The sequence below is a fragment of the Clytia hemisphaerica genome, unplaced genomic scaffold (assembly GCF_902728285.1).
Source record: "Clytia hemisphaerica strain Z4C2 unplaced genomic scaffold, Clytia hemisphaerica genome assembly, whole genome shotgun sequence".
In the NCBI taxonomy this organism is placed as follows: domain Eukaryota; kingdom Metazoa; phylum Cnidaria; class Hydrozoa; order Leptothecata; family Clytiidae; genus Clytia; species Clytia hemisphaerica.
In genome coordinates, this window is record NW_027104472.1 from 437,285 (window position 1) to 459,993 (window position 22,709).

The 22,709-nt window shown below is 36.4% G+C and overlaps 2 protein-coding genes across 2 annotated transcripts; one reads left to right on the forward strand and one right to left on the reverse strand.

The window, feature by feature from the left end:
- Nucleotides 1-4,539: 4,539 nt before the first annotated feature.
- On the reverse strand, nt 4,540-8,675 carry LOC136821325 (uncharacterized). Its single transcript, XM_067077560.1, has 5 exons — nt 8,612-8,675; nt 7,611-7,680; nt 6,544-6,771; nt 6,048-6,168; nt 4,540-4,898 (listed from the first exon to the last, which is right to left on the reverse strand). The coding sequence occupies exons 2-5, from the start codon at nt 7,678-7,680 to the stop codon at nt 4,760-4,762; spliced, it is 558 nt and encodes a 185-aa protein (XP_066933661.1). The 5' UTR covers nt 8,612-8,675; the 3' UTR covers nt 4,540-4,759.
- A 1,898-nt stretch (nt 8,676-10,573) lies between these two features.
- LOC136821324 (uncharacterized) lies at nt 10,574-15,088 on the forward strand. The gene is made up of 4 exons (XM_067077559.1): nt 10,574-10,800; nt 11,634-11,724; nt 12,855-13,082; nt 14,627-15,088. The coding sequence occupies exons 2-4, from the start codon at nt 11,634-11,636 to the stop codon at nt 14,884-14,886; spliced, it is 579 nt and encodes a 192-aa protein (XP_066933660.1). The 5' UTR covers nt 10,574-10,800; the 3' UTR covers nt 14,887-15,088.
- Nucleotides 15,089-22,709: the final 7,621 nt, after the last annotated feature.

The following is a 22,709-nucleotide window of genomic DNA, read 5'->3' on the forward strand; positions in this document are numbered from 1 at the left end:
TCCAGCGGCACGTCCCCGTCGGCCGTCAAGGTCAGTGCCCCTCCCCCCGGGAGATTTCTATTAAGATACTCCCGAAACAATTCCACAATGCATCACTTTTTTAGAAAAATCAAAAACTCCGATAAGGTCTATTATTGTGGTACTGATACCAAAGGAGTTCATAATAAGTTGAGTTATACTCCATTGAGTTTAAAGCCCCGAAGGGGCTAGAGAGGAATTTTCAACCTTTCTTAAGCAAGAAGAATTTGCGCTGTATTTCGGAGTCTTTCGTTTTCTTTGTTTTCGAGTGGTGATCTTTTAAAATCTGTCCGCAGTAAATATTACTTTCAGCCTTTTTTTTGATGTTATGGTGAATATCGCGCGGGTGGCGCCAATGAGGCAAAAGAGTGGCTTTCAATCCTCCGGCTGTACATCATTGGTTTTTCCCGATCATTAACATACAATGAAGGTGTGAACCATTAATTTCAAAGCCCGAAATTCTCGGATGGGAAATAAAGCCACTTATTTCCTATCCAGAACACGTGACCCATGTGTTTTTAAACAAAATTTCAAAATTAAGGCTTCACTTTTTCTTACTTGAGAAAGGTTGAAGATTCTTCCCTAGCCCTTCGGGGCTTTAAACTCAATTGGTGTGAACACTAACGGGGTTACTGTCTTTTTATTTTTGTCAAATTTCTTTTCATCTCTATTTTTAGAATATGCTCTAAAATGTTTAATAAAAAAATAAAATTTAACATCGATGCAAGACATTAAACCATGACAACACAAAAGTCTATACTACATGGATGAAGTCCGCGACAGAGAATGTTGAAGGATTTATGGTATTATTCTGTGGTAATATGACAGCCCTTTATAACTACGTTGCCACCTTAAATTCTTGATTCGTTTTTACAGGCTAAATTCAAAGTTGTGAAGTAAATGAATTACTGCAATTACGAAAGAAAATCTTAAGCAAATTTGGCTACTCTCGTCAATTTTCTTGTTTTTACTGAATTTTAGCTTTAATGTTCTAGCTAGTAATTGTGAAATTCAGGAAAAATAAGAACATCGTAAGCATTGCCAGCCTGATAATTGAAGAGAATAGCCAATTAAGGCTCTACTGATAAAATTCTTCATACTGCATTTTCATCTTCATTCAGACTTGACAAAAATGGAGCAAGTTAATTGATGGCGATGGAACGAGTATTCTCTGTCCTCTATGACTCAGTAAGTTTCTTTATTATTATTTGCATTAGAGATTGTGTGTCGCACTTTTGATGACGGCGGAGTGACTGAAGTGATTTGGAATGACCCGCAGTTTTGACCCGCGAAATTAAGGATTGTAAAGGTGGTGATTTACCGTCGTCCACAGTCAATCAGGATCTACCTGAATCAGAGGCTAACCGTTTCCGTCGCAGAAAACAGCGAGTTTATGTATTTGCGCTTTTGAGGACGATAAAGTGACTGAAGTGATTTGGAAAAACCCGCACTTCTGACCCGCAAAATCGAGGACAGTAGTGCTGATTTACCGTCATCCTCAGTTGATCATGATCTAGTCTTGCCGTCTCCGTTGCTGAAAAATAACACATACATAAACTCGGTAACATATATACATAACTCGCTTTTGTCTTGAATTCAAGCTCCAAATGGGTTAACTTGTTTTATCACTGCCATATATCTGGTACGTTTGGTCTGGAAAATACCTTTTGGTGAGAAGTGTTAAAGCACCGTATATTCAAGGGCTGAAATTATCAATGTTTTTGTTTATATTTAAAAATTCTTTGACGAGTTTTAGTCCCGGTCTTGTCTCTTGAAAAAGGTTACGTGATTTCGAAAGGTTTATGGTATGTTTGTTACCACTGCATACACTTTACAAACGTGGTTGTTTCAAAATAACTGAATTATTGTGTCTTTTTGCAAAATTTCATATTTTAAGTTTTATTCATGTCTTCTGGGTTTATTATGCTGGATTTATTTTGATTGTCCTCGAAACAATAACTTAAGAAACACACAATTCCGACGTAAACCAGCAAATCATATTCGAACTAGTTACTTTTTTTCCGGACACCCTGTATTTCAAAGTTACATATTTACAATAATGACTTTTCAAACGATTTTATTTCTAATTCAATGAGCAAATATTGAAGTTGTTGATGCTCAAATTGAAAACTTTCCAAGAAGAAGTGAAAATCGTTCTTTTCAACCTTCAACTCAAGCGAAAGTGACAAAAAGTCACTCAGTCTACCATCTGAGATTTAGTGGATGTAATGAACTTTGGAGTATTTTTTTGAGCGCCTGAAAAGTCCCCCATGAAAATGTTACCTCAAAAAGCGGTATTCCCCTGCACTCTACAAAAAATATTTTATTGAATCCAATCTTTATATAAATCGGATCTAGAATGCCCGTTTTAATTTAGCGCAGTTTTCTGCTTTTCTAGTTTGATAAATTTAGAAATCTTCTCGAGAATAGCAGCAATAGTTTGAAGAGTGGACATTATGGTCGCAACGTAAAAAAAAACTTTGATTTCTTTTTCAAAGATTGATTTGTTGTTGCCTGGATGGAGTTTCTGTCGTCCAGTTCTTTTTAAAGTAATCTCTAAAATAAATATTTTAGATTGTTTCCATAACATTTTGTCAATATTTCAAAATTGCCATTAAAAATATCTCGTGTCTCCAAGCCCTAACAACATTGAATTTTTTATCTATTTTTACATTTTTTGAACTACCCCGGATGCCCCATAAATTAATCGATGTTTTCGTTCGTTCGTTCGTTCGTTCGTTCGTTCGTTCGTTCGTTCGTTCGTTCGTTCGTTCGTTCGTTCGTTCGTTCGTTCGTTCGTTCGTTCGTTCGATGAAATCTGACTTGAAATTTGTAATTCAGGATGACAAAACCTTAAAAATCCCGAATTTAGGTCTCAAAGTCCCATATTTTTTGCCCCGATTTTGAGCCAAAATATTTCTGTTTTTCAAAAATAGGGCGGCAACCAAACGTCATTCGGCAAACCTACTCATCTTATGATTTAATCTAAATTTTTCAAATTTCTAAGCACATATCATGAGCTTTACTCGGGGGTAATTGGCGACTTGAGTAGCAAAATTCCATGATGATGATATTCTTAACATTATTCTTAATTTTTTGGCCATTTTCATCATGAACATTCTTATAAAGTGTATTCTTATTTTAAAAAATGAAAATATAGTCCTAGCATCGTAGCCTTTGATAGAAAAATCAGTATTTCACGAGTTTTACATATCTAAACAGGAAAATTAGTTCTCAACCACTTAACTTGTTTTTATGATCATTAATGATGAAAAGAATATCAAAAAAATGGTTTGAGAACTGGTTTGGATTTCTAAAAATTAAGTGAAACTTTTTTTACGTTTTTACGAATGACCGTGTCAAAGCGCCAATTATATTCCAAAGCCATCTTAATGGAATAATATCTTTATGTAATCACCGTTCCACCCTTTCAACTCGTTCTACACCTCTCAAACTCCGTCATTCATTTTTTTCATACAAGTGACATCGTTTAACGTTCGTCTAACGTTATGTGAGCCTTTCTCAAGGGGGGGCTCATGGTTGGCGGATGAGGAGCGAAATCAGCCCTTTTTTTGGACGGAGTGACGAAATTTGACGAAATTTTATACGGAATTTCGGAAATTGGGCCCTTGACGGAGACGGAAAGTTGGACAATATAGTGCGGAAAAACGGGATTTTGCAAAATGTTTTCCGGAAATTTCGGAATAGGCAAAAAATATTCGAAATTCGTGGAATTTTTGACAAAAACCTTGAATTTCAAAGAAATTAGCGGAACCGCGGAATCGGGTACCCCCTGAAACCCCCCTTCTCATGGTCGTTGGTCGTTTTGATGTTGTGCATTGGCTAGGGTAGATGTTTAATTTTTGCCAACGCTTGCGGGGGAGGGGGGTCCAAGGGGTACTGAATACCGAAATACTGGCGATTCTTTCCTCAAATACCGGAATACCGGACAGAAAAATACCGATATCGTGTCACCGTAAACCTTGAACCCCCCCCACCCCCCTTTTTGGCTGCTTCAACCAAAATCTCTTTTATAAAGAGATTCCTCAACAAGTTAGCGATATGTATTCCTGCATTCCTCCATACAACTCTTTAAAATTGCAACTCTATTATAGTGATTTTTATAAAGTTTATTTTATCTATAAATCAAGCGCAATATGCGAATTTTTCGACTCTTAGTAATCTTGTTAGTTTTTTTTAATTTTTTGCAGAATGATGCAAAATAACAATGGCCAACAATGTCCAATGAGCCCGATTTCCGAGGGAAAAAAGGCAAATTTGGGCGCAGCAAAACTGTGGACTTTGTGCAAAATTGTTTCATTAGTTTTTAGTTGTTTCATTTAGCTCTAAAACGTGGCTGAAACCATTTTTTCCGAAAAAAATTATTTGGGCCCTAAAAATCAGATTTTTGTATTTGGAGAATTTTTTCAGATTTTTTTGTTGCCATTTTTTTTATTCTCCTATCACATTAGCGGGAAATTACTCAAAATACTCTCAGACACATTTTCACGATTTTTCCTTTTTTAATATATATTCAGAGAATAATCATTCGTACTAAGTTTAAAAATTTATCATAAATAAAGCATCGTCCGTCCTTATTACGCCTAAGAATTACTAAGATAATAATTTTACAAATTGGCATAACAAGGCCTTAAAAAGAGCAATAACGTAATAGATCTAACAAATGAGGAAAGCAAAATATTAAAATACTCTTTAACAAAAATTTAACTTCCATCAATATTTAAACACGCTTGAAAAATCGAATGTTGCCCAATCCAACGTATGGAGTGTTGTCATAAGAGGTTCCCAAAATGCGAATACCGACACATTTGTATCTTCGATTGTGGAACTGACCGACTTCACATCTTTGACTTGAATATCTAAAATTAAAGTGCATTACACTTATTACTGGTTGACTTCAAACACCCCTGTTCTTGAATAGAATACTGTAAAATAATTTAATCCCATGGTAGGGATTCTAAACTGTGTTTTTTAAGACTCTCTCAAAATTACAAAACAGCCAGTTTATGTATTGGTATTTTACTGCGGCAGAAAAAGCTTTAGATTGTTTTGTTTGTATCCTTATTGAGTGAGAACGACGGTAAATCAGCGCCGCCCGTGACTTTCCGGGTCAGAACTGCAGGTAGCTCAAAATCATTTGATTCACTTTCAAATGCTCAAAAAACCGGTTCCCAGCTGGCACGCATTTATCGTTATATGGACGTCATTGTAGTGTTTTCAAAGTTGCAAAAAATGACGTAACCTCTATTTCAACCACTGACCTTTATATAACCCTGGACCAAGCAATAGCTGTCATCTTTGATTGGAGTTTTTTTGGAATTGGTACCCGAGTAGAAGCCATTGCAGTATTAAAAATTAACGTCTAACGCCGCTATATCATCAAAAGAATTTGAGGAAAAGTAGACCTAGCGCTCTCGATGCATTTACACCGCTATCGAGTAGTGCCGCCATTAGGGTACCAATTTTCAAAAAACTCCGATCAAAGATTTTGCTTGGCTGGGATTGAGAAGCTTGGTCCAGGGTTATATAAAGGTCAGTGATTTCAACCCTGTATTTCGCAAATATATGGAGGATATGCTGAATTTTACCATGCTTCTATACATCTACTATAATTGTCGCATTTACTCCAATTTTGAGTGCAATATTTCTATTTGAATCTTATCATGCAAACTGGGTAAGACTATAGCGCCAACTGGGTAAAATTAAAGTGATTTGATTATAAATATCCGTTATAAATAAAAAACTAAATCAAACGGAATAAATCAAATAAGTGTTTTGTACTACCTTCGGTAGTGACTATTTGACTGCGAAAAAAATCCCAACAAAATATACTGCCGATATGAATAAACGAGAATCTGTATAAACTCAAGCCAACTGGGTACCCCACTCTACTAATCTACTTCCAGCTGGCACACAACGTTTTTTCGACGTTTATCTAACATTCACAACGTCCATATAACGTTAGATGAACGTTGAAACAACGTTGTGTGTTAGCTGGGATCGCTTACCGTGTTTTGACTGGTATGTTTGTAAGATTTTCACACAAGATAGTCCATGCGGAATATTGATTACAATGTTCATCATTTGTTCCCACAAGTTGATATTGATTTGCTGTTTCCCCTGGCACGCCTTTATTGATATAAAATCATTAAAAAGTGGCTTTTTAATTGGCTAACCCTTTAAGTACCACGATCATTTTTTTCTAAGTTTTTAAAAGAAAATCGCTAGTTCAAACTTTAAAGGCTTATATCTCCGGATCTAGAAGGAGTTAGAAGCTCGTTTATAGTTCATTGGGTAGCTGCGCGGACCTGAGTGCCTGAATGATAAAAATGTGCCCAGTAGAAAAACTCTAAATTAATTATCTAGAGGACAGAATCAAGTAAAGCAGGGCCAATTTTGGAGGTTCTTGGGTCACTCGTTGACCAAAAATGGTTAGAAAACGGTCAAAATCTTAAAAAAGTGGATTTTTGTCAAATTTTTGCATTCTTTTTTATCAAAACTTACCCATTGATCTGAAAGTTACTTCAGCTGGTTCGAATTCAGTTCTAAAATGATACCAAACCATAGCCGGTAAATTTCCGTACTTCGCGTTTGAACGGTAGCCGTAAGCCCAATCGGCGTTACCGAAAGCTTTTTCTACACCATAGTTCGCGTTTAATGGCGGCATTGAAGCCCCTGCTGTTCCTTCCTTTGTCGCAACTTCCTGAATTCGATGGAGTTTCTGGTTAATTGCTGAAAGACATAGTTTGAGTAATAATTTATACATTAAAAAAGAGTAAAAAAGAAACAACAGCATTTTGACGGTTTTTCTTAGGCTGTCGAAGGCATTGAAAGTTAATCTCGTAATCAGAGCCACTTGCATCACATTTTTGATTTTACTGATGACGTGAATTTAGGGACTGGGTTTGATTTTGACTGAAATAGCTCAGGAGCATTTACTGAGATAGAGTGATAAGGTATTAATGTTTTGCGGCAAACACCCGATTTTTTAGGAAAATGGACAAGAATACCCATTGTAAATGGAGAAAATAAAAACATGTTAAGAACATTTTTAGGCTTAAAAACTCAAAAAGTTTAAGAACATCCGAAGGCTTCAAAAATTTTGCGGAGTTAGTAAGCAGCCAATTATATTCCTTTTGTTTTGAATGTTGCTGGGCAATACATAGACCCTAAAAGGGCCCCAAGCGGTTTACGTGAATGCGTGATTTGGCATTTTCGGTTGCGTGAATGCGTGAATTGAAAAAACTTGCGTGAACGTGAAAATCCACTTTTTGATTGCATTAATGCGTGAATCTGGGCTATTATGTGCGTGAATACGTGAATTTTCTTTTTTTCCACCGATTATGTGCAGTTTTCCCGATTTTCCAATGTTTCCCGATAGATTTTCGATTTTCTGAAAAAACGGGTTATTGCGTGAATCTCGAGGAAAATTTACGTGAATGCGTGAATTTTGAAAAACAATTGCGTGATTGCGTGAATTGAAGGTCCGCTGGGGGGCCTCCTAAAACATGAAGTGAAAACTCAGTTTTGTATTTTGGATTTAAAAAATCAGAGAAAGATAAAAAACTTACTAAAGTCTTGCTCCTCTTCGGCACCAATGGTGATTGCAAGAACACACGACAAAATGAAGATTTTCATCATCTAGTAAAATGAAAAACACATTGAAATTAACGTTATATTTTAGAGAGCCCCCCCCCCACGAAGCGGGTTACATAATGTCGTTATTTGCATGATCGGAGGTCAAAGCGAGGTCCTGATTTAATAAAAATTTACTTTTTCAAAGGGATGCGTGACTATCCAAATATTTTACTATTTTACGTGATCGTGATTGAAGCCCGGGGGGGGGGGGGGGGTACTAGGGCAAAATGGGTTACGGGGATGCGCCGCTGGTCAGGGTACCTTTTTTAGCCTCCACGAGTCCCAGGTAGGGTCGCAAAAACCAGTCTCTCGTCTCAGTCTCTCTCCTGATTTAGAAACGGTGCCTCTATTGGACAATTCGGGGGGAAAGTAGAACATTTGAGAAAATTTTGGAATTTCAGTCCCATTCAGGGTCACTTTTTTCGTAAATTTCGGCAAAATTTTTGGAAAAACGAGTCCCACGTAGGGTCCATTTTTCGAACCTCAGAAGAAGAAAAATTGCGTGAAATCGTGATCAAAGTTACCACTGGGGGAGTCCCTTCAAAGTATTAGTAATATGCTTCTCATGTGAACTCGAAGAAAAGATTAATTAATGTTCCAATATTATATTCTTGTAAAATCCACAATATGTTTGAAGCAAAAATACTCAAGATCTAAAATAAATTTTAATCAAGAAAGTTTACACATACAGTCGACACTCTCTAATTCGACGTTCTACTACTCGATACGCTCCCTTATTCGATAAAATTTAAAGTCCTAGACATCAAGAATTTTTCATAAACGACGCTCTATTATTCGATAAGCTCCCCTATTTGATGAAAATCAAATTCCCCTTGAAGATCGAATTAGAGAGCGTTAACTATACAAACTTAAAACCCTTCTACCCCTTGAAAAATATAGAGATCTAAAATAAATAAAAACAAAATTTTCGAACCTTGAATAATTCTTTCTCTTCTGCTTGAGAGTGGTCAGACGTTGAATGTACAAAAGATAACCAATTTCACAAATGCACCATTCTTTAAAAAAGGAGCCTGGGACACAATTAAGAAATTTTTAAAGCCCTTCATTTTTCTCATTGCTTAGTAATGGTCATGCATTGTTTCAATAAATAGCTGCTTTAATTTTAGAAAATACCAAAATTAGTTGTGTTGTTTTGGGGACCAAAATTGTTTCTATGCTTCCAAAAATTCAAACCAATCAGATTCAAGATTGATTTTTTTTAAGAATATAATGCTATTAATTACTATCATTGTCATGGTGTTTTGTTGATAAGCTTTCCTGATTTAGACCAATCTATTTTCAACAATATGAAATAAAATATTTGCTACAAAACAAACATTCTACTGGAAAAGTTGATGTCGGTCACCTAAGTAATCTGATTTTTTCCGAAATCATTTTTATCATCACTTTCATTCATTTCAATTAGCCAATCGGAGATATGTCTCAAACTTATTCCGGTGGGGGGGGGGTACATAGGCAAAAATGAGTGTCGGGTATGTGTGAGCCATAAGCCCGAGGCATAGGCACTCGATTCAAAAACAACTGTACGTGCGGCCCAAAGTTAGGCCTTTGAAATCGGACCCTTACAGTGCAGAGAAAATGTAGCCAAATTTGAGTAAATTTGGCCGAAAAATCGACCCTTACATTGTATTTTCTAGAAATTGTTTGACCATTTTTAGGAAAAATATGGTCAGGCTTCCCAAATTTTACACCCTTAGAGTTTTCTCATCTTTGCTCATTTGTACGACCCTTACAGTACGCTTTAGGAAGATTGATAAAGGGCTGCACGTACGTTAGTTCGTTTAACTTGAGTGCCCCCAGGCTACATGCTTTCTTTATAAGAATATATACTTTATAAGAATGTCCATGATGAAATTGGTCAAAAAATTGAGAACATTGTAAGAATAACACCATCATGAAATTTAACAACTGAACCTAAGAATGCCATATTTAGAGCATTTAACCATTTAATTCCCAATTATTACGTAGCTATATGCTAAAAAGTTCCACAAAAATGATAAACCTTTACTTGGGGTACGTGTTACATGCGCTAGATTTTTGCTGGGATTGGATCCAAAGCTAAGAATACTGTAAGAATATTTCAGGATGATTTTTCCATAAAAGTTAAGAATGTTCATGATGAAATGGAAAAACACCATTCTTATGAAAAAAAAGCGTTTAAATAAGGGTCCCTTTTTCACACTCTCGAAAGTCCCTATAAAAGGCGTATAAAAACCATCAAAAAGTCTCTGTAAGGTAAATTATGAAAATCAAATCTCAACTCCCTCGAAGGGTCATTAAATTCTTGAAATCTGGACCATGATTTGAAAATTTTGACTGAAATTTTGGGGAACCAAAATAGTCTCTCGTCAAAAAAAATGGACAAATACACGCTTTTTTTTTTATAAGAATGGTGTAAATCCATTTCATCATGGATATTCTTAACCTTTTTTGCAAAATCATCCTAAAATATTCTTACAGCATTCTTATTACTTGGGGGTAATTGGCAATTTATAATTTAAAATGCTCTAAAAATGACATTCTTAGCTTTAGTAGCCAAATTCCATGATGGTGATATTCTTAGCATATTCTTAATTTTTTGGCCATTTTCATCATGGACATTCTTATAAAGTGTATTCTTACAAAAAAAAAAGCGTGTAGTCTAAATTCAGTCTCTAAGGGTCGATTTTCAAACTTTGGTTTGTACATACCCGCCATCTCGCAAACCTAGTACCCCCCCCCCGGGTTCGAATATCGACATTGTCATCTTAAATTAGCCAATCAAATACTAGACCTTCTTTAAAAAAACAAACATGATTAATAAATTAACGAAAATCTAAATGTTGCTTTGCTATTGTGAAATAATCAGTCCTACTTTCCTCTTTATGAACTTCAGCCAATCAGATACAAGATTGCTTTCATTCATCAAACCTGATTGGTCGAACAAAACAATGAAGTTAACATCACCTAAGATACACCTTCTAAATTTGGTTGTTTGTTTTTGCGAAAAACATGAATAAGAGCCATATCGTTTAAATTTGACTTGATATTGTCCATTTATCATTCATCAAAGAAGACACAGAAGACTTGGACATTCCATTTTGTCTTTATTCCCTGAGCAAGGTACGTGATTGGATATTTGACTTACACGTTTTTTTTATTTTAAGAAACACACTTTTAAGAAACATGAGGCTCAGAATGCCTAAAAACTAAGAAACATCTAAAAAACATGCTGAGGCTGAGAATGAGAAAACAACATTTTTTAATTCGTTTTTTTTTTTTAAGATCGTTCCAATCAAAACAAATGTTTTTTTCTTTGCATGAAAAATAGGCTGATTATGTCAAAAAGTTTAGAAACACATGTAAGAAACATTTAAGGCTCAAAATGCCGATTTCTTAAGAAACATTGAGGCTGCTTGGTAAAACTAGTTTCTTAAAAATAACTTGACTAAGGGTTGTGAAGGTTTTCTACACTGTTATTATTGCTAAGAAAATCAGACTTCTAATCATGACGTTCTAACCCAGACGGCACACAACGTCAAAACAACGTCCATCTAACGTTCCTAACGTCCAAATAACGTTATTTAAACGTTAAAACAACGTTGTGTGCCAGTTGGGAAATCTAAAACGTCATTTAAAGCTTCAGCCTTCAATCTCTTCCAAGCCTAAAAATTTTTTTGCTTTTTGTCTTTTCTCCGTAGACAATTCTCATAGTTTTTCACCATTCATTTCAAACCTGTATCGAAATATCAATATTTTATTTCAAATATTTGAATTTTGAAGCCCAAATCTTGTCTACTATCTTACTTTCTTTGGAAGCTAGAGTTTGATTCTAAGATAAAGATCCTAAAGTACCGGCGCCGACTTTAAGATACAAAGCCGACCTTACGGTACCGACTATAATATAGACTTGACCCTAACAGCTGTTTCAAATTTTGTCGGTTTTTCTCTTTCAGATGAAGGTTATCATTTTCGCGTGTTTGTTTGCCATTGCATTCTGTAGCCCTGTCATTGAAGATGAAACTGAAACTGAACTTGAAGACTACAGTAAGTATTCTTTTTAAATACAGTTGACTCTCTCTAATTCGATCTTCAAGGGACCAAGACTTCGAATTAGAGAAAGATTCGAGTTACAGAAAGTATTTTATACTAAACTCTAGCTGAAGGGACCGATATTTTTGTTCGATTTATAGAAAGATTCGAATATTTGAGGTTCGGATTAGAGAGAGTTGACTGTACACGCCCTCCCTTCTCACAGACCCCCATCCCTCCTCACAGACCCCCATCCCTCCTCACAGACCCCCATCCCTTCTCACAGACCCCCATCCCTTCTCACAGACCTTATGTGAACCCTTCCCACTGGAAAAATGGGCACGAATATCGTCCCCAGTAGAAAATTATACTCCAATTTTTTATCCCTACTGAAAATAATCAAAAAAATAAGCAATCGTAACTGCAAATATTACGCTATTTTTCCCATCCTCGCTGAATTTTCTGACTTGAAAACAACGGAATTAAAACCCAGGCCATAAAATACATGGGAATATTAATCCCAGTTGAGTTTCAGTCCATTATTCATTGCCATTGGCTGAAAAAAAATCATATCGGGTCAGTGATGAGGGGAGTATGTAAGTACTTTTTTGGGACGAGCTGGAGTTTTTACAAGATACTTCACTAATTGGTCATTTAAAGTGATAGAGATGACGCGTTCTTTAGAAAAAGTAATAAGATTCTTATTACATCTATTATACATACATCATCATTTATTACATCTTAACGACCAACCAAATCAAATAAGAGCTTGTAAAAACTCCAGCTTGTCCCACTTTTTTGGGTATTTTACTCTTACCTAAATGATCACGGACCAGCACTTCCCCGAAACATTTTGTTCATTTGAATATGCTAGTTGGGAAAAAGTCAGTGATTTACGGTCGTAAATTGACGTACTAGGGTTTCAAATTTGACTTTTGTGTTTAAAACCAGAACCAAGGTCAAGGTCGATATGCGTTTGAAATTTTTCCATCCCCAACCTATTCCCTGTTTTTTTATATTTTATCTTTTTGTTTTTTGCTTACATTAATATGTGGCACTTCTTGGGTAGCAAGCAGCAAAATTTAAATGATTTCTGTTGTTTTCTAACGAGTATGAAACACTGATTTTTCTTTCCACCAAAATAGCAATCAATCATAAATTACGAACAATTCAAGAAGTTGTTGCCGCGGAAGGTACACCAGGGGCCTCATCTCCACCTGCCAGTGCTGCATGGAGTGTTGACAAGGCTTTTAACCAACCTGGTTACGCATATGGATACCATACCAAGGATACCTATGGCAATTTACCTGTGATGATTTGGTATCATTTCAGAAAAGGATTTACACCAGCTGAAATCACCTTCCGATCAAACAGTAAGAGAGATATATTGTGAACAGTTGCTAAACTAACTTTCTCCGAAAGCAGCCGGCGAGGCGACCTTTTTTTTCGATGTGTTCTGAGAGCATATTTCAGCTAGAAATTTTGATCTGTTCTGATTAGATCTTCGAAAATTAATCTGCTAGAAATAATGATGTGTTCTGACGAGACAGGGGTAAAATCAAGGTCATCTAACATGTTCTTGTTGTTTAGGTAACCCTAGAAAGCTTCAGAACACATATCTTAAGGAGACAGGGGTATAATCAATAGAAAATTGATGTAATGTTGTTGCCTAGTAACCCTAGAAATTTTCAGAACGCATCCTTCGTGGAGAAACAAAAATATTGCACGTTAACTTGGCAAATTGTTTTTCTTAGATTTTAGAACACATCAAACCATAAAGTAGTGATAAGTTTAGGGAGACAAATAGTGCGATACTGTTTTCCTAGAAATTAAAATACATCATTTGTATAAAAATTTAAAGGACATAACATTTAGTCTCCTAAAAGATAAGAACACATATAGTCTAAAAAATCTCTCCGCCGGCTGCTTCTGTTTCTCTAATCTAATCTTTAAAAGGACTCAAAAAATTTGAATAGAATTAATAATTTGAATTGAGGATAGCCTTTTGCACGACTTTTTTTTAACAGAGCTGAGAAATCCTGTTCTAAATTTCTTTACTTCTTTCACTAATTAGCTTTAAAAAGGGGGGGGGGTAAAATCCGCATTTTCTTATTGATCCAGTGTTACTTCGAAAAAATGCACTCTTTTAATGCCCCCCCCCCCTGAATGAACGCTTCTATTTAAAGAAAAATTGTTCAATAAACGCTCCCTCAAGTAAACGTCTGCTACGACTATTATTTGAAACAAGTAGGTTTCAGTATTTGTACTCAAAGTAACAACGATGAAAAGCCAAAACAATGTTCATTAAAGTTTCCCAGCAGGCACTCAACGTTCATCTGACGTTATATGGACGTTGGGAATATCAGAAAAACGTTGAAAGAACGCTGTGTGTCAGCTGGGATTGGATAGAAATTATTTGATAAACGCCCCCTTCTTTTAAACGCTAAGGCTCGACGCCTCAAATTAGCTTAAATTATTTTGTAAAGGATAATTATCAATCCCTTAGCCCAAAAAGCAAAAATATGGTATAAAATCAGGGCTGGAAAAATGAGTTGAAATACTCATTATAACCTGCAAGCGAACGCTCAACGAAAAAAAGCTTTCAAAAATAAACAGAAAGAGAAAAGGAAACAAGGTATAAAGGCTAAGTTAAAATATTATACTGTTATATATTTATTTCTGTTGTTTGTAATGAAACGAAACTTAAAGCTCGTCTTAACCGTCGCCGCAAAAATGATTATCTGATATTTCGATGGCGGATTGGCGGGCACCCACGCAAAAGCTCTAAAAGCTCCTTTGATGTACCGCATACCCACTTTGGAATGTTGCATGAAAAGTCATTTGGCGCAAAATTAGAGCTGTTTATGAAAAAAAATGTGTAGCTTAAATAAAACTTTTCTAATTCATTTTTCACCAGGCGTGGCAGCGTATGTACCAACTAAATACCAATTTGTCGGAACCAACGATGAACATTGCAACCAGTATTCTGCATGGGATATCTTATGTGAAGATCTTCGAGGTTTAAAAATCACTTACCGATACCAAACACAACGATGCGTTGTCAGCGATTTCCATACAAAGTCCTATTCTTGTCTTGGAATCAGAGTTTTGGGAACAACCTTGGATAACACCCCACATGTTGGTGTTGGCAACATGAGATTCTTCAAGAAAGTTTAAATTTTCAACTATGGCTGCACAGAACGTTTAAATATGGTCCATCCAATAAACGTTCATGTAACGTTGTTATGTAACGTTGAATGACTTAAACTGACAAACTTAAGCCGATTGATATTGTATTTTTAGGATGTAGATTTGATTTTTTTTTTCATTGAATTTTTGGGAAAATAATTTTGATTAAATAGAATCACTATAAACTTTATATTTCCATGGAATTGTTTGCCTAAAATTCTGACAAATTGTTGTGCAATTTTTTCCCGGGGGGGGGGTAGCCTTGCCGATTGACGGGACTGTGCCGCTGACGTTCGGAAAATGGACCCGACGTGCGATTCGTTTTTTTTTTAGTTTTACCCTGAATTGTACTGATATTCCAAAATTTTCTCAAATTCCCTCAAAAGATGTACCTACTGGGACTGATTTTTCTATTTTGGTGTTTTTGCAACCCTACTTGGGACTCTGGGACTCACGGAGGTGAAAAAAGGTACCCTGACCAGCGGCACATCTCGGTACTTCTTTTTGCCCAAGTACCCAGGAATTTTTTTAACATAGAATAACGAAAACATTATCATTGCACTCTTCATATTAAAAAAGCTGTGGGTAAGAGTATGCAAATCGTCTTATTTTGGGCTTATTCTAAGCAGAGATGGAAAACAGCTTTTCTGATTACTCAAAGTTCAACGATCACTTCTATTGAAAATTCTATTGTAAAAACGTTGATTAGGTCATTAAATGAAAGTCCAGAAAAGACGGCTCGCCATACAAATCGGACGGTTTCTACTTATCTGGCACCCAGATGGTGAAATTTTCATCCGACACGCTAAAGCTCCGAAGGTCGGGAAAATTTTCAACATCTGGAAGGTTTACATTACGGAATTTTGCGAAACCGCGTCAAGAATTTTGCAGCGGGAGGTCTGGTAACCCAGCCCTCGTTTTCGGGGATTGTCGGGTCCAACCAAAATATTTATGAGTTTACGCGCAAGGGCTGTTGAACCCGACTGAGGATGCGGCACATCAAAGGCCGACTATCATTCCTCTCCGATGGGAAATTGGCCCGCTCCCTTTAGAGCTTTAGCGTGGGCGGCCGCCAATCCGCCATCGGAATATCAGATAAGGTTTCTACATGATTTGACGATAAAAAAGAAAATTTGTTTCTCCTTTTTGCCGATTACTAGTTCAATTTTGGACCCACCTCCGGGTGCCCCGGTGGAGGTTCTATAAATTAACCCATGTCCGTTCGTTCGTCCGTTCGTCTGTTACCAGCTTTTCTCAGGATTGGCTCATTAGTTTTTTCTGATTTTTTGCACAATGATGCAAAATGGCAATGCCCAGAACGTGACGGAGCCCGATTTTTGAGAAAAAATTTATTTGGGCAAATTTGGGCCAAAAACTACCTAAAAATAGGGTTTTTTTGGACTTTGTGCAAAATCCTGTCATTACTTTTTTCTGATTTTTTGTACAAAGATGGAGTGCAAGATTCTCTAAAGAATGGCTGAAGTGGTTTTTCCCGGAAAATTCTGTCACAACACGCTAATTATGCAGATTTTTTATAGCGACAACAAAAGAAACCTATTTACTCGACATAAACTCCCTTAAGGGCAAAAGACCTGGTATATGACGAGCCGTTTTTCCATTGTTTTCAAGAAGCTGTTTTTTCATCTCTTTACATTCCTCTGTTCTAAGGGGCTCTTCCAGAAAATGTCCGTACATGGGGGTCGAGGATATAGTGTCCGGGGGAAGGTAGTGAAAAATTTGCCTTGTCAGGGAGGTAAAATTTCTCTGTGTTTGGGTAAATTTGCTCTGTTTGAGGGTAATTTTGAATGTCCAGGGGGTTACACCTGCTGTCCGGGGGGGTCAAAAGTCACAATGTCCGGGGGTAAAAATTTCCAAATATCCAAATATCCTCCTCCCCCTATATTCAATTTTTTTTCTGGAAGAGCCCAAGGGTTTCAAGATGAATTTTGATGAGAACGAATGTGCATACTAGTGAGCCAGCAATTACTCTAATTTCAGATATAACTTCGAATGAAAATCCCTCCTAAATTCAGCAGCACTTTAACCTTTCGGGCGTGTTTTTTGCCTCTTCTTTTAGTAAGCGTAGTATTCAGGGAAAGAGCACTGGGATAAAGACGATTCTATTGTCTGTTAAAGGGATAGTAAACACGGGAAAATATGAATCTGCGGAGTTTAGAACAAACGTAAACGCCTCCGCCACTACTTGCTCCGCCCCGCATCAACTACAATTTTCAAATTTAACTCGCCTCCTAAACTATTCCCTTTCTTAGTGATCTTGCGAAGACGATAGGATCATCTAACTGACATATTAAAAAGAAATTACAGAAATTAGAAATTTGTACTAAAGTCTGTCTCGAAATAATTTGCAAAAGTTACAGCTATTTTTGTCTCCAGCTGCAAATTATTTCGAGACAGACTTTAATGATAGAAGACATTAAAGCAAGAAGATATTTTCATCTGTTAAGGTTCCTTCCGCTACGCTCGATAAATAAGCGGGGGCTTGGAAAATTCCTCAAAACTTAATAAGTGGGGGGGGGGTCGGAATAAATATGTCCTGGGTGGAAAATTCTTAAGAAAGAGGCTAATACAGCAGAATTAGGGCAAAAGAAGGGAACTCTCAAAAATATCTTCCTAATAATCAATAAGCGAGGGGCATTGGAATGTCCTGGGTGGAAAACTTTCGGTAAATTAATTAGCTCCCCCCCCCCGCTTATTAGGTACCCGAGAGTAGACAGGGTGTCCCTAATTAAAGTATCGAGTCGAAACACAACTATGAGTAGAAAGTTTTATGTGCGTGTTCACAAAATTGTATTTTTTTTTTCTTTGTCATTACGATTAATTTATACGTTGTAACTACCTTTTGTAATAAGCCTGTGTGGTGGAGAACGTTCTTATATTTTAGCGATAACACACACAAACTTTTCTACTCAATCGCATGTTCAAACTCGATACTTTAATTAGGGACACCCTGTACTCATAGTTGTGTTTCGACTCGATACTTTAATTAGGGACACCCTGTACATAGTTTGAACATGCGATTGAGTAGAAAGTTTTAAGTGTGTATTCACAAAATTGTATTTTAAGCTCTCCCTCTTTTTTCTTTGTCATTACGTAACAATAAAAACATACTCTGCCTGTAATGAGCCTATGTGGGCCTATAGGATTGGATTGATCAATGATCAACTGAAAGCAAAGTGTGAAGAACGAAACATTGGGTATATCGACAACTCAAATATTGGAAAATTTCATCTTAACCGGAGCAAGCTGCACTTGAATGCTAAAGGAACTGCTCTGGCCAAAAATTTCAAAATGGTAACTACAAATTGACATTCTAGTTCCAACTCTCATAAAGAAAAATTAAATTAGAAAAGTAAAAACATAGATCTGGCTTATTTAAATATTAACTCTCTGAAAAATAAGATTGGAAGGGCTGAATTCAGTCGTAGGAGATAAGTATGATATTCTATGCATAGCTGAGTCCAAACTAAATTCTTCTTTTCCAAAATCACAGCTTGTCCGAAAGGGGTACAAGCCACCATATAGATTGGATATTTCATCTACGAGTGGAGGTTTAATTGTCTACGTTCGTAATGGAATTTCCTCACGTTTTCTTAGAGACTTCAGCTTACCTAAGGATATCCAGCTTATTCCTGTTGAGTTACGCCTAAAATCTCACAAGTGGCTAATTTTGTTTTTATACAGACATCACTCACAGAAGCTAGAATCTTTTTTCCAATTATTATCTGATTTATTAGACTTTTATTCCAATTTTGAGCGATGTATGTTGATTGGTGACTTCAACTGCGAACCAACAAACCCAATCTTAAATAACTTTCTGGAAGAAAATTCATTATATTGTCACATTAAAACAAATACTTGCTTCAAAAAAGTTGAAGGAAGTCGCATTGACTTGATACTTTCGAACCAAAAATATGGGTTGCAGAAGACAGGTACCTGGGACACCGGTCTTAGTGATTTTCACCACTTAATATACACCCAGCTCAAAAGTAGATATACTAGATTACCACCGCGTAAAGCAAATTATCGATGCTATAATGATTTTGTCGAAAATAATTTTTTGACAGATCTATCTTTACAAAGGACATCATCAAATATCAATGAAATTGATGATTTTGAGAACAAATTCGTAGATGTTTTAGATAGGCATGCACCTCGAAAAACAAGGATAATTCGTGGGAATGAAAAACCCCACATAAACAGGACCCTTCGAAAAGCCATCATGGAAAGGTCCAGACTTCGTAACATCTATCATCGATCCAACAGTTTTTCAGATATGCGTGCCTATCATAAACAGCGAAACTATGTTTGTAGCTTGAATCGAAAAATTAAGAAAAACTATTTCAAAACGGTTGCCTCAAATCCCGGAAATTCTGGACAAAACTTTTGGGAAATATGCAAACCCTTTTTTTCAGATAAGCATATCGTTTCGGAAAAGATTATCTTAGTTGATAAAGATGAAATTGTAAATAGTGATATTACTACTGCTCAACTTTTCAATAATTACTTTAATGGCATAACCAAGACACTGGATATTTACGAATGGCCACAATACACTGAGCAGGTCATTGGTGACCCGGTGCTCAATGCTATTGCAAGATATTTAGACCATCCTAGTATCATAAAAATCAGAAACATTTTTGGTGATAATTCCTTTGAATTTACAAATACTGACACTGAAACTGTCCATGAATTGATTATGTCATTAAATTGTAATAAATCTACATCTGGGGAAGTAAGCTCAAAAACTCCTCCAAAAGTCTGCTAATATCTGTTCTTTTGTACTCAAGAACTGCTTTAACTCTTGTCTTAACCAAGCACTTTTTCCTGAACGCTTAAAGCGGGCCACAATAACCCCAGTCTTCAAAGAAGGCGATCCAACGAGTGTTAAAAACTACAGACATATTAGCATACTTCCTACAGTATCCAAAGTATTTGAAAAAATCATTGCCCAACAGTTAAATCCTTTTCTAGAAAACTGCTTCTCAGAGTTACTGTGTGGCTTCAGAAAAGGGCACAGTACACAGCATGCTATATTGCGATTATTACATCTCTGGCAAAGGGCACTTGACGATTCAAATATTGTGGGTACTGTACTCATGGATTTATCTAAAGCTTATGATTGTCTACCCCCTGATTTACTTATCGCAAAGCTAGCAGCATATGGTGTAAACCATAATAGTCTATTATTTTTATATGATTATTTGACAAATCGCCAACATAGAGTTAAAATTGGAAATAGTTTAAGTAGTTTTTAAATATTTCCCTACTATAGGGGAATATTTGTTAAAACGGCCTTTTTCCGTCTTTTCTTCCATTTTCGATGTTAATGTTTTCTTTATTCGTGCTGCACATTATGACTAGGCTCTTCAGTCACGTGACTAAAAATAGTCGCGAAGATTTAGCGGGGAAGAAAATAGTATCCTTCTATCAAAATATGGCAGTATGGCAGGGGTTTTTACCAGCTTTTTGGGCTTTTCATAAAACAAATGATTGTGTGTAAAGCTCAGAGGACTGCCTGAGTTTCTCTCGTGTGTGCTGAATTTATTTTTCCCATAAGGAGAAGAAGAAGGGTGGAGAAAGAAGCTGAAACACATGGAAATCCAATCCATTCCTATCTTGACTTGAGAAGAAGGTGAGCATAAATTTCTTTCTGATTTCCATCATGTATATATTGTCTAGATATTAATGGTCAAAACTTGGAAAAGCTTGCACTCTTCTCAGTGCCCCATTTTTAGCCTTGATGCCAGATGCTAAAAAGAAAACTAGATCATCATAATAGATGCTTTTACTCCCTGTTTACCTTTTTGTATGCTCCCCTCCCTTGTATCTTTTGTGTGCGCTCTCTGGGATCCTTTGGTACGTTAGGACCCTGCCGACGCACCGTACTGACTGGTGTATTTGTCCGGTGGCAAAAAGTATCCTTTCGCTACACCGGACAAAATAAGTCCGGTGTTCGTTAAGTCCGGTGCGTCGGCATGGTCCTGGTACGTTTTGTGTGGTCCTTTTTGTACACTTCCCATGGTCCTTTTTGAATGCTTTCAAGGTACCTTTTGTACGCTCTCCGTTTGTCCTTTTTGTGTGTTTCTGGGTACCTTATTGTGCCGTTCCCCGTATACATTATTGTACGTACCCCATGTACCTTATTGTACGTTCCCCAGTACCTTATTGTATGTTCCCTGTGTATATACCTTATTGTAGGTTCCCTGTAGGTTCCCTGTGTACCTTATTGTGCGTTCCCCGTGAACCTTATTTTATGTTCCCGTCTACCTTATTGTATGTTACCAGCGTACCTTATTGTACGTTCCCAGTATACCTTATTGTATGTTTCCCGTGAACCTTATTGCGTCCAACCCCAGCTGCTGGGAACAACGGACGTTAAACCGTGCAGTAAGTAAGTAGTAAGCTTATTGTATGTTCCCTGTGAACCTTACTGTACGTTCCCAGTATACCTTATTGTATGTTCCCCGTGAACTTATTGTACGTTCCCAGTGTACCTTATTGTACGTTCCTCGTGGTACCTTGTACTCGTTCCTGTACCTTATTGTACGTTCCTTGTACCTTATTGTACGTTCCCCTGTACCTTATTGTACGTTCCCTTGTACCTTATTGTACGTTCCCCTTGTACCTTATTGTACGTTCCCCTTGTACCTTATTGTACGTTCCCTGTGAACCTTATTGTATGTTCCCCGTGAACCTTATTGTATGTTCCCCGTGAACCTTATTGTATGTTCCCCGTGAACCTTATTGTATGTTCCCCGTGAACCTTATTGTATGTTCCCCGTGAACCTTATTGTATGTTCCCAGTGTACCTTATTGTACGTACCCTGTGGTCCTTTTTGTACGTTCCCGTAAACTTCTTTAATGGCTCAGTTTATATGCATGGCAAACATAGCTCAAAGTCAAACCATCAAGCCGAGTCCCACCCTTTTAAAGCCTTTTTTTTTGGGAGATTTCAGCGAATGACCACACATTTGGCATTGATTACTGTAAAGAGATTATTTCCCATTATGAAATTTTGAATTTTTCTTTCCTTTCACATTCAGGTGCCAGGATTACAAATTCAACAAAGTTTGACGACCTCTAAAGCTGACAATACAATGTAACTTGCTGGCAATGATGTAATGATAATGTTGCACACAATGAGAATATGAACAAAGATAAACATTCTTGCAATAATTAAACCAAGGAACTCTATTGTTCCAAGATGTGATTTAATGGTCAATGATAAAATGTCATGGAGTTTAGTTTATCAAGACACAAATTTCACAAAAAAGTTTGCTGGAAAGTGTTGTAAATATTCAGCAATACTGTAACTAAATGTGACAATTTCAAGGTTGACAATTTGGTATATATTATCACATAAATACTAATGTAACAGATGTTATGCACTGGAAATCTAAATCTGTAAAGAAGGAGATCCATTTTTAAGTAACTTTTTACTTGTGGATGGTATAATATGGTGGTTTAAAATATTGATGACAAGGAAGTTTTTCATATGAAACTAATGTGTACAACATATTTCGATATCTCCCAAATTCATATTGCCATATTTCCATATTAGTCCCTTAGTAGACAGTCTCAAGATATTTTGGCACTTTCTTACTCAGATGAGTCTTAGAATAATATCAACTTGCAAAAGATTTTGTCTAAGATTTTATTTCCTTAATGAACGTAAAAAACAATATTAGTTGAATAAAATACATTTTTCTTTGTGTCAAAATGGTTATCATTTGCCAACACATTATCACACATAATTCTAAAGAATACGTAGATGGTGTAAATGCATGCAA

What these genes read in the sequence shown, in the direction of transcription:
- LOC136821324 (XM_067077559.1), top strand. Translation starts at nt 11,634, where the DNA reads ATGAAGGTTATCATTTTCGCGTGTTTGTTTGCCATTGCATTCTGTAGC. An exon ending in AACTGAACTTGAAGACTACA is followed by an intron (nt 11,725 to 12,854) that starts GTAAGTATTCTT and finishes CCACCAAAATAG; the next exon opens with CAATCAATCATAAATTACGA. An exon ending in AATCACCTTCCGATCAAACA is followed by an intron (nt 13,083 to 14,626) that starts GTAAGAGAGATA and finishes ATTTTTCACCAG; the next exon opens with GCGTGGCAGCGTATGTACCA.
- LOC136821325 (XM_067077560.1), bottom strand. Translation starts at nt 7,680, where the DNA reads ATGATGAAAATCTTCATTTTGTCGTGTGTTCTTGCAATCACCATTGGT. An exon ending in CGAAGAGGAGCAAGACTTTA is followed by an intron (nt 6,772 to 7,610) that starts GTAAGTTTTTTA and finishes TATGTCTTTCAG; the next exon opens with CAATTAACCAGAAACTCCAT. An exon ending in AGTAACTTTCAGATCAATGG is followed by an intron (nt 6,169 to 6,543) that starts GTAAGTTTTGAT and finishes ATATCAATAAAG; the next exon opens with GCGTGCCAGGGGAAACAGCA.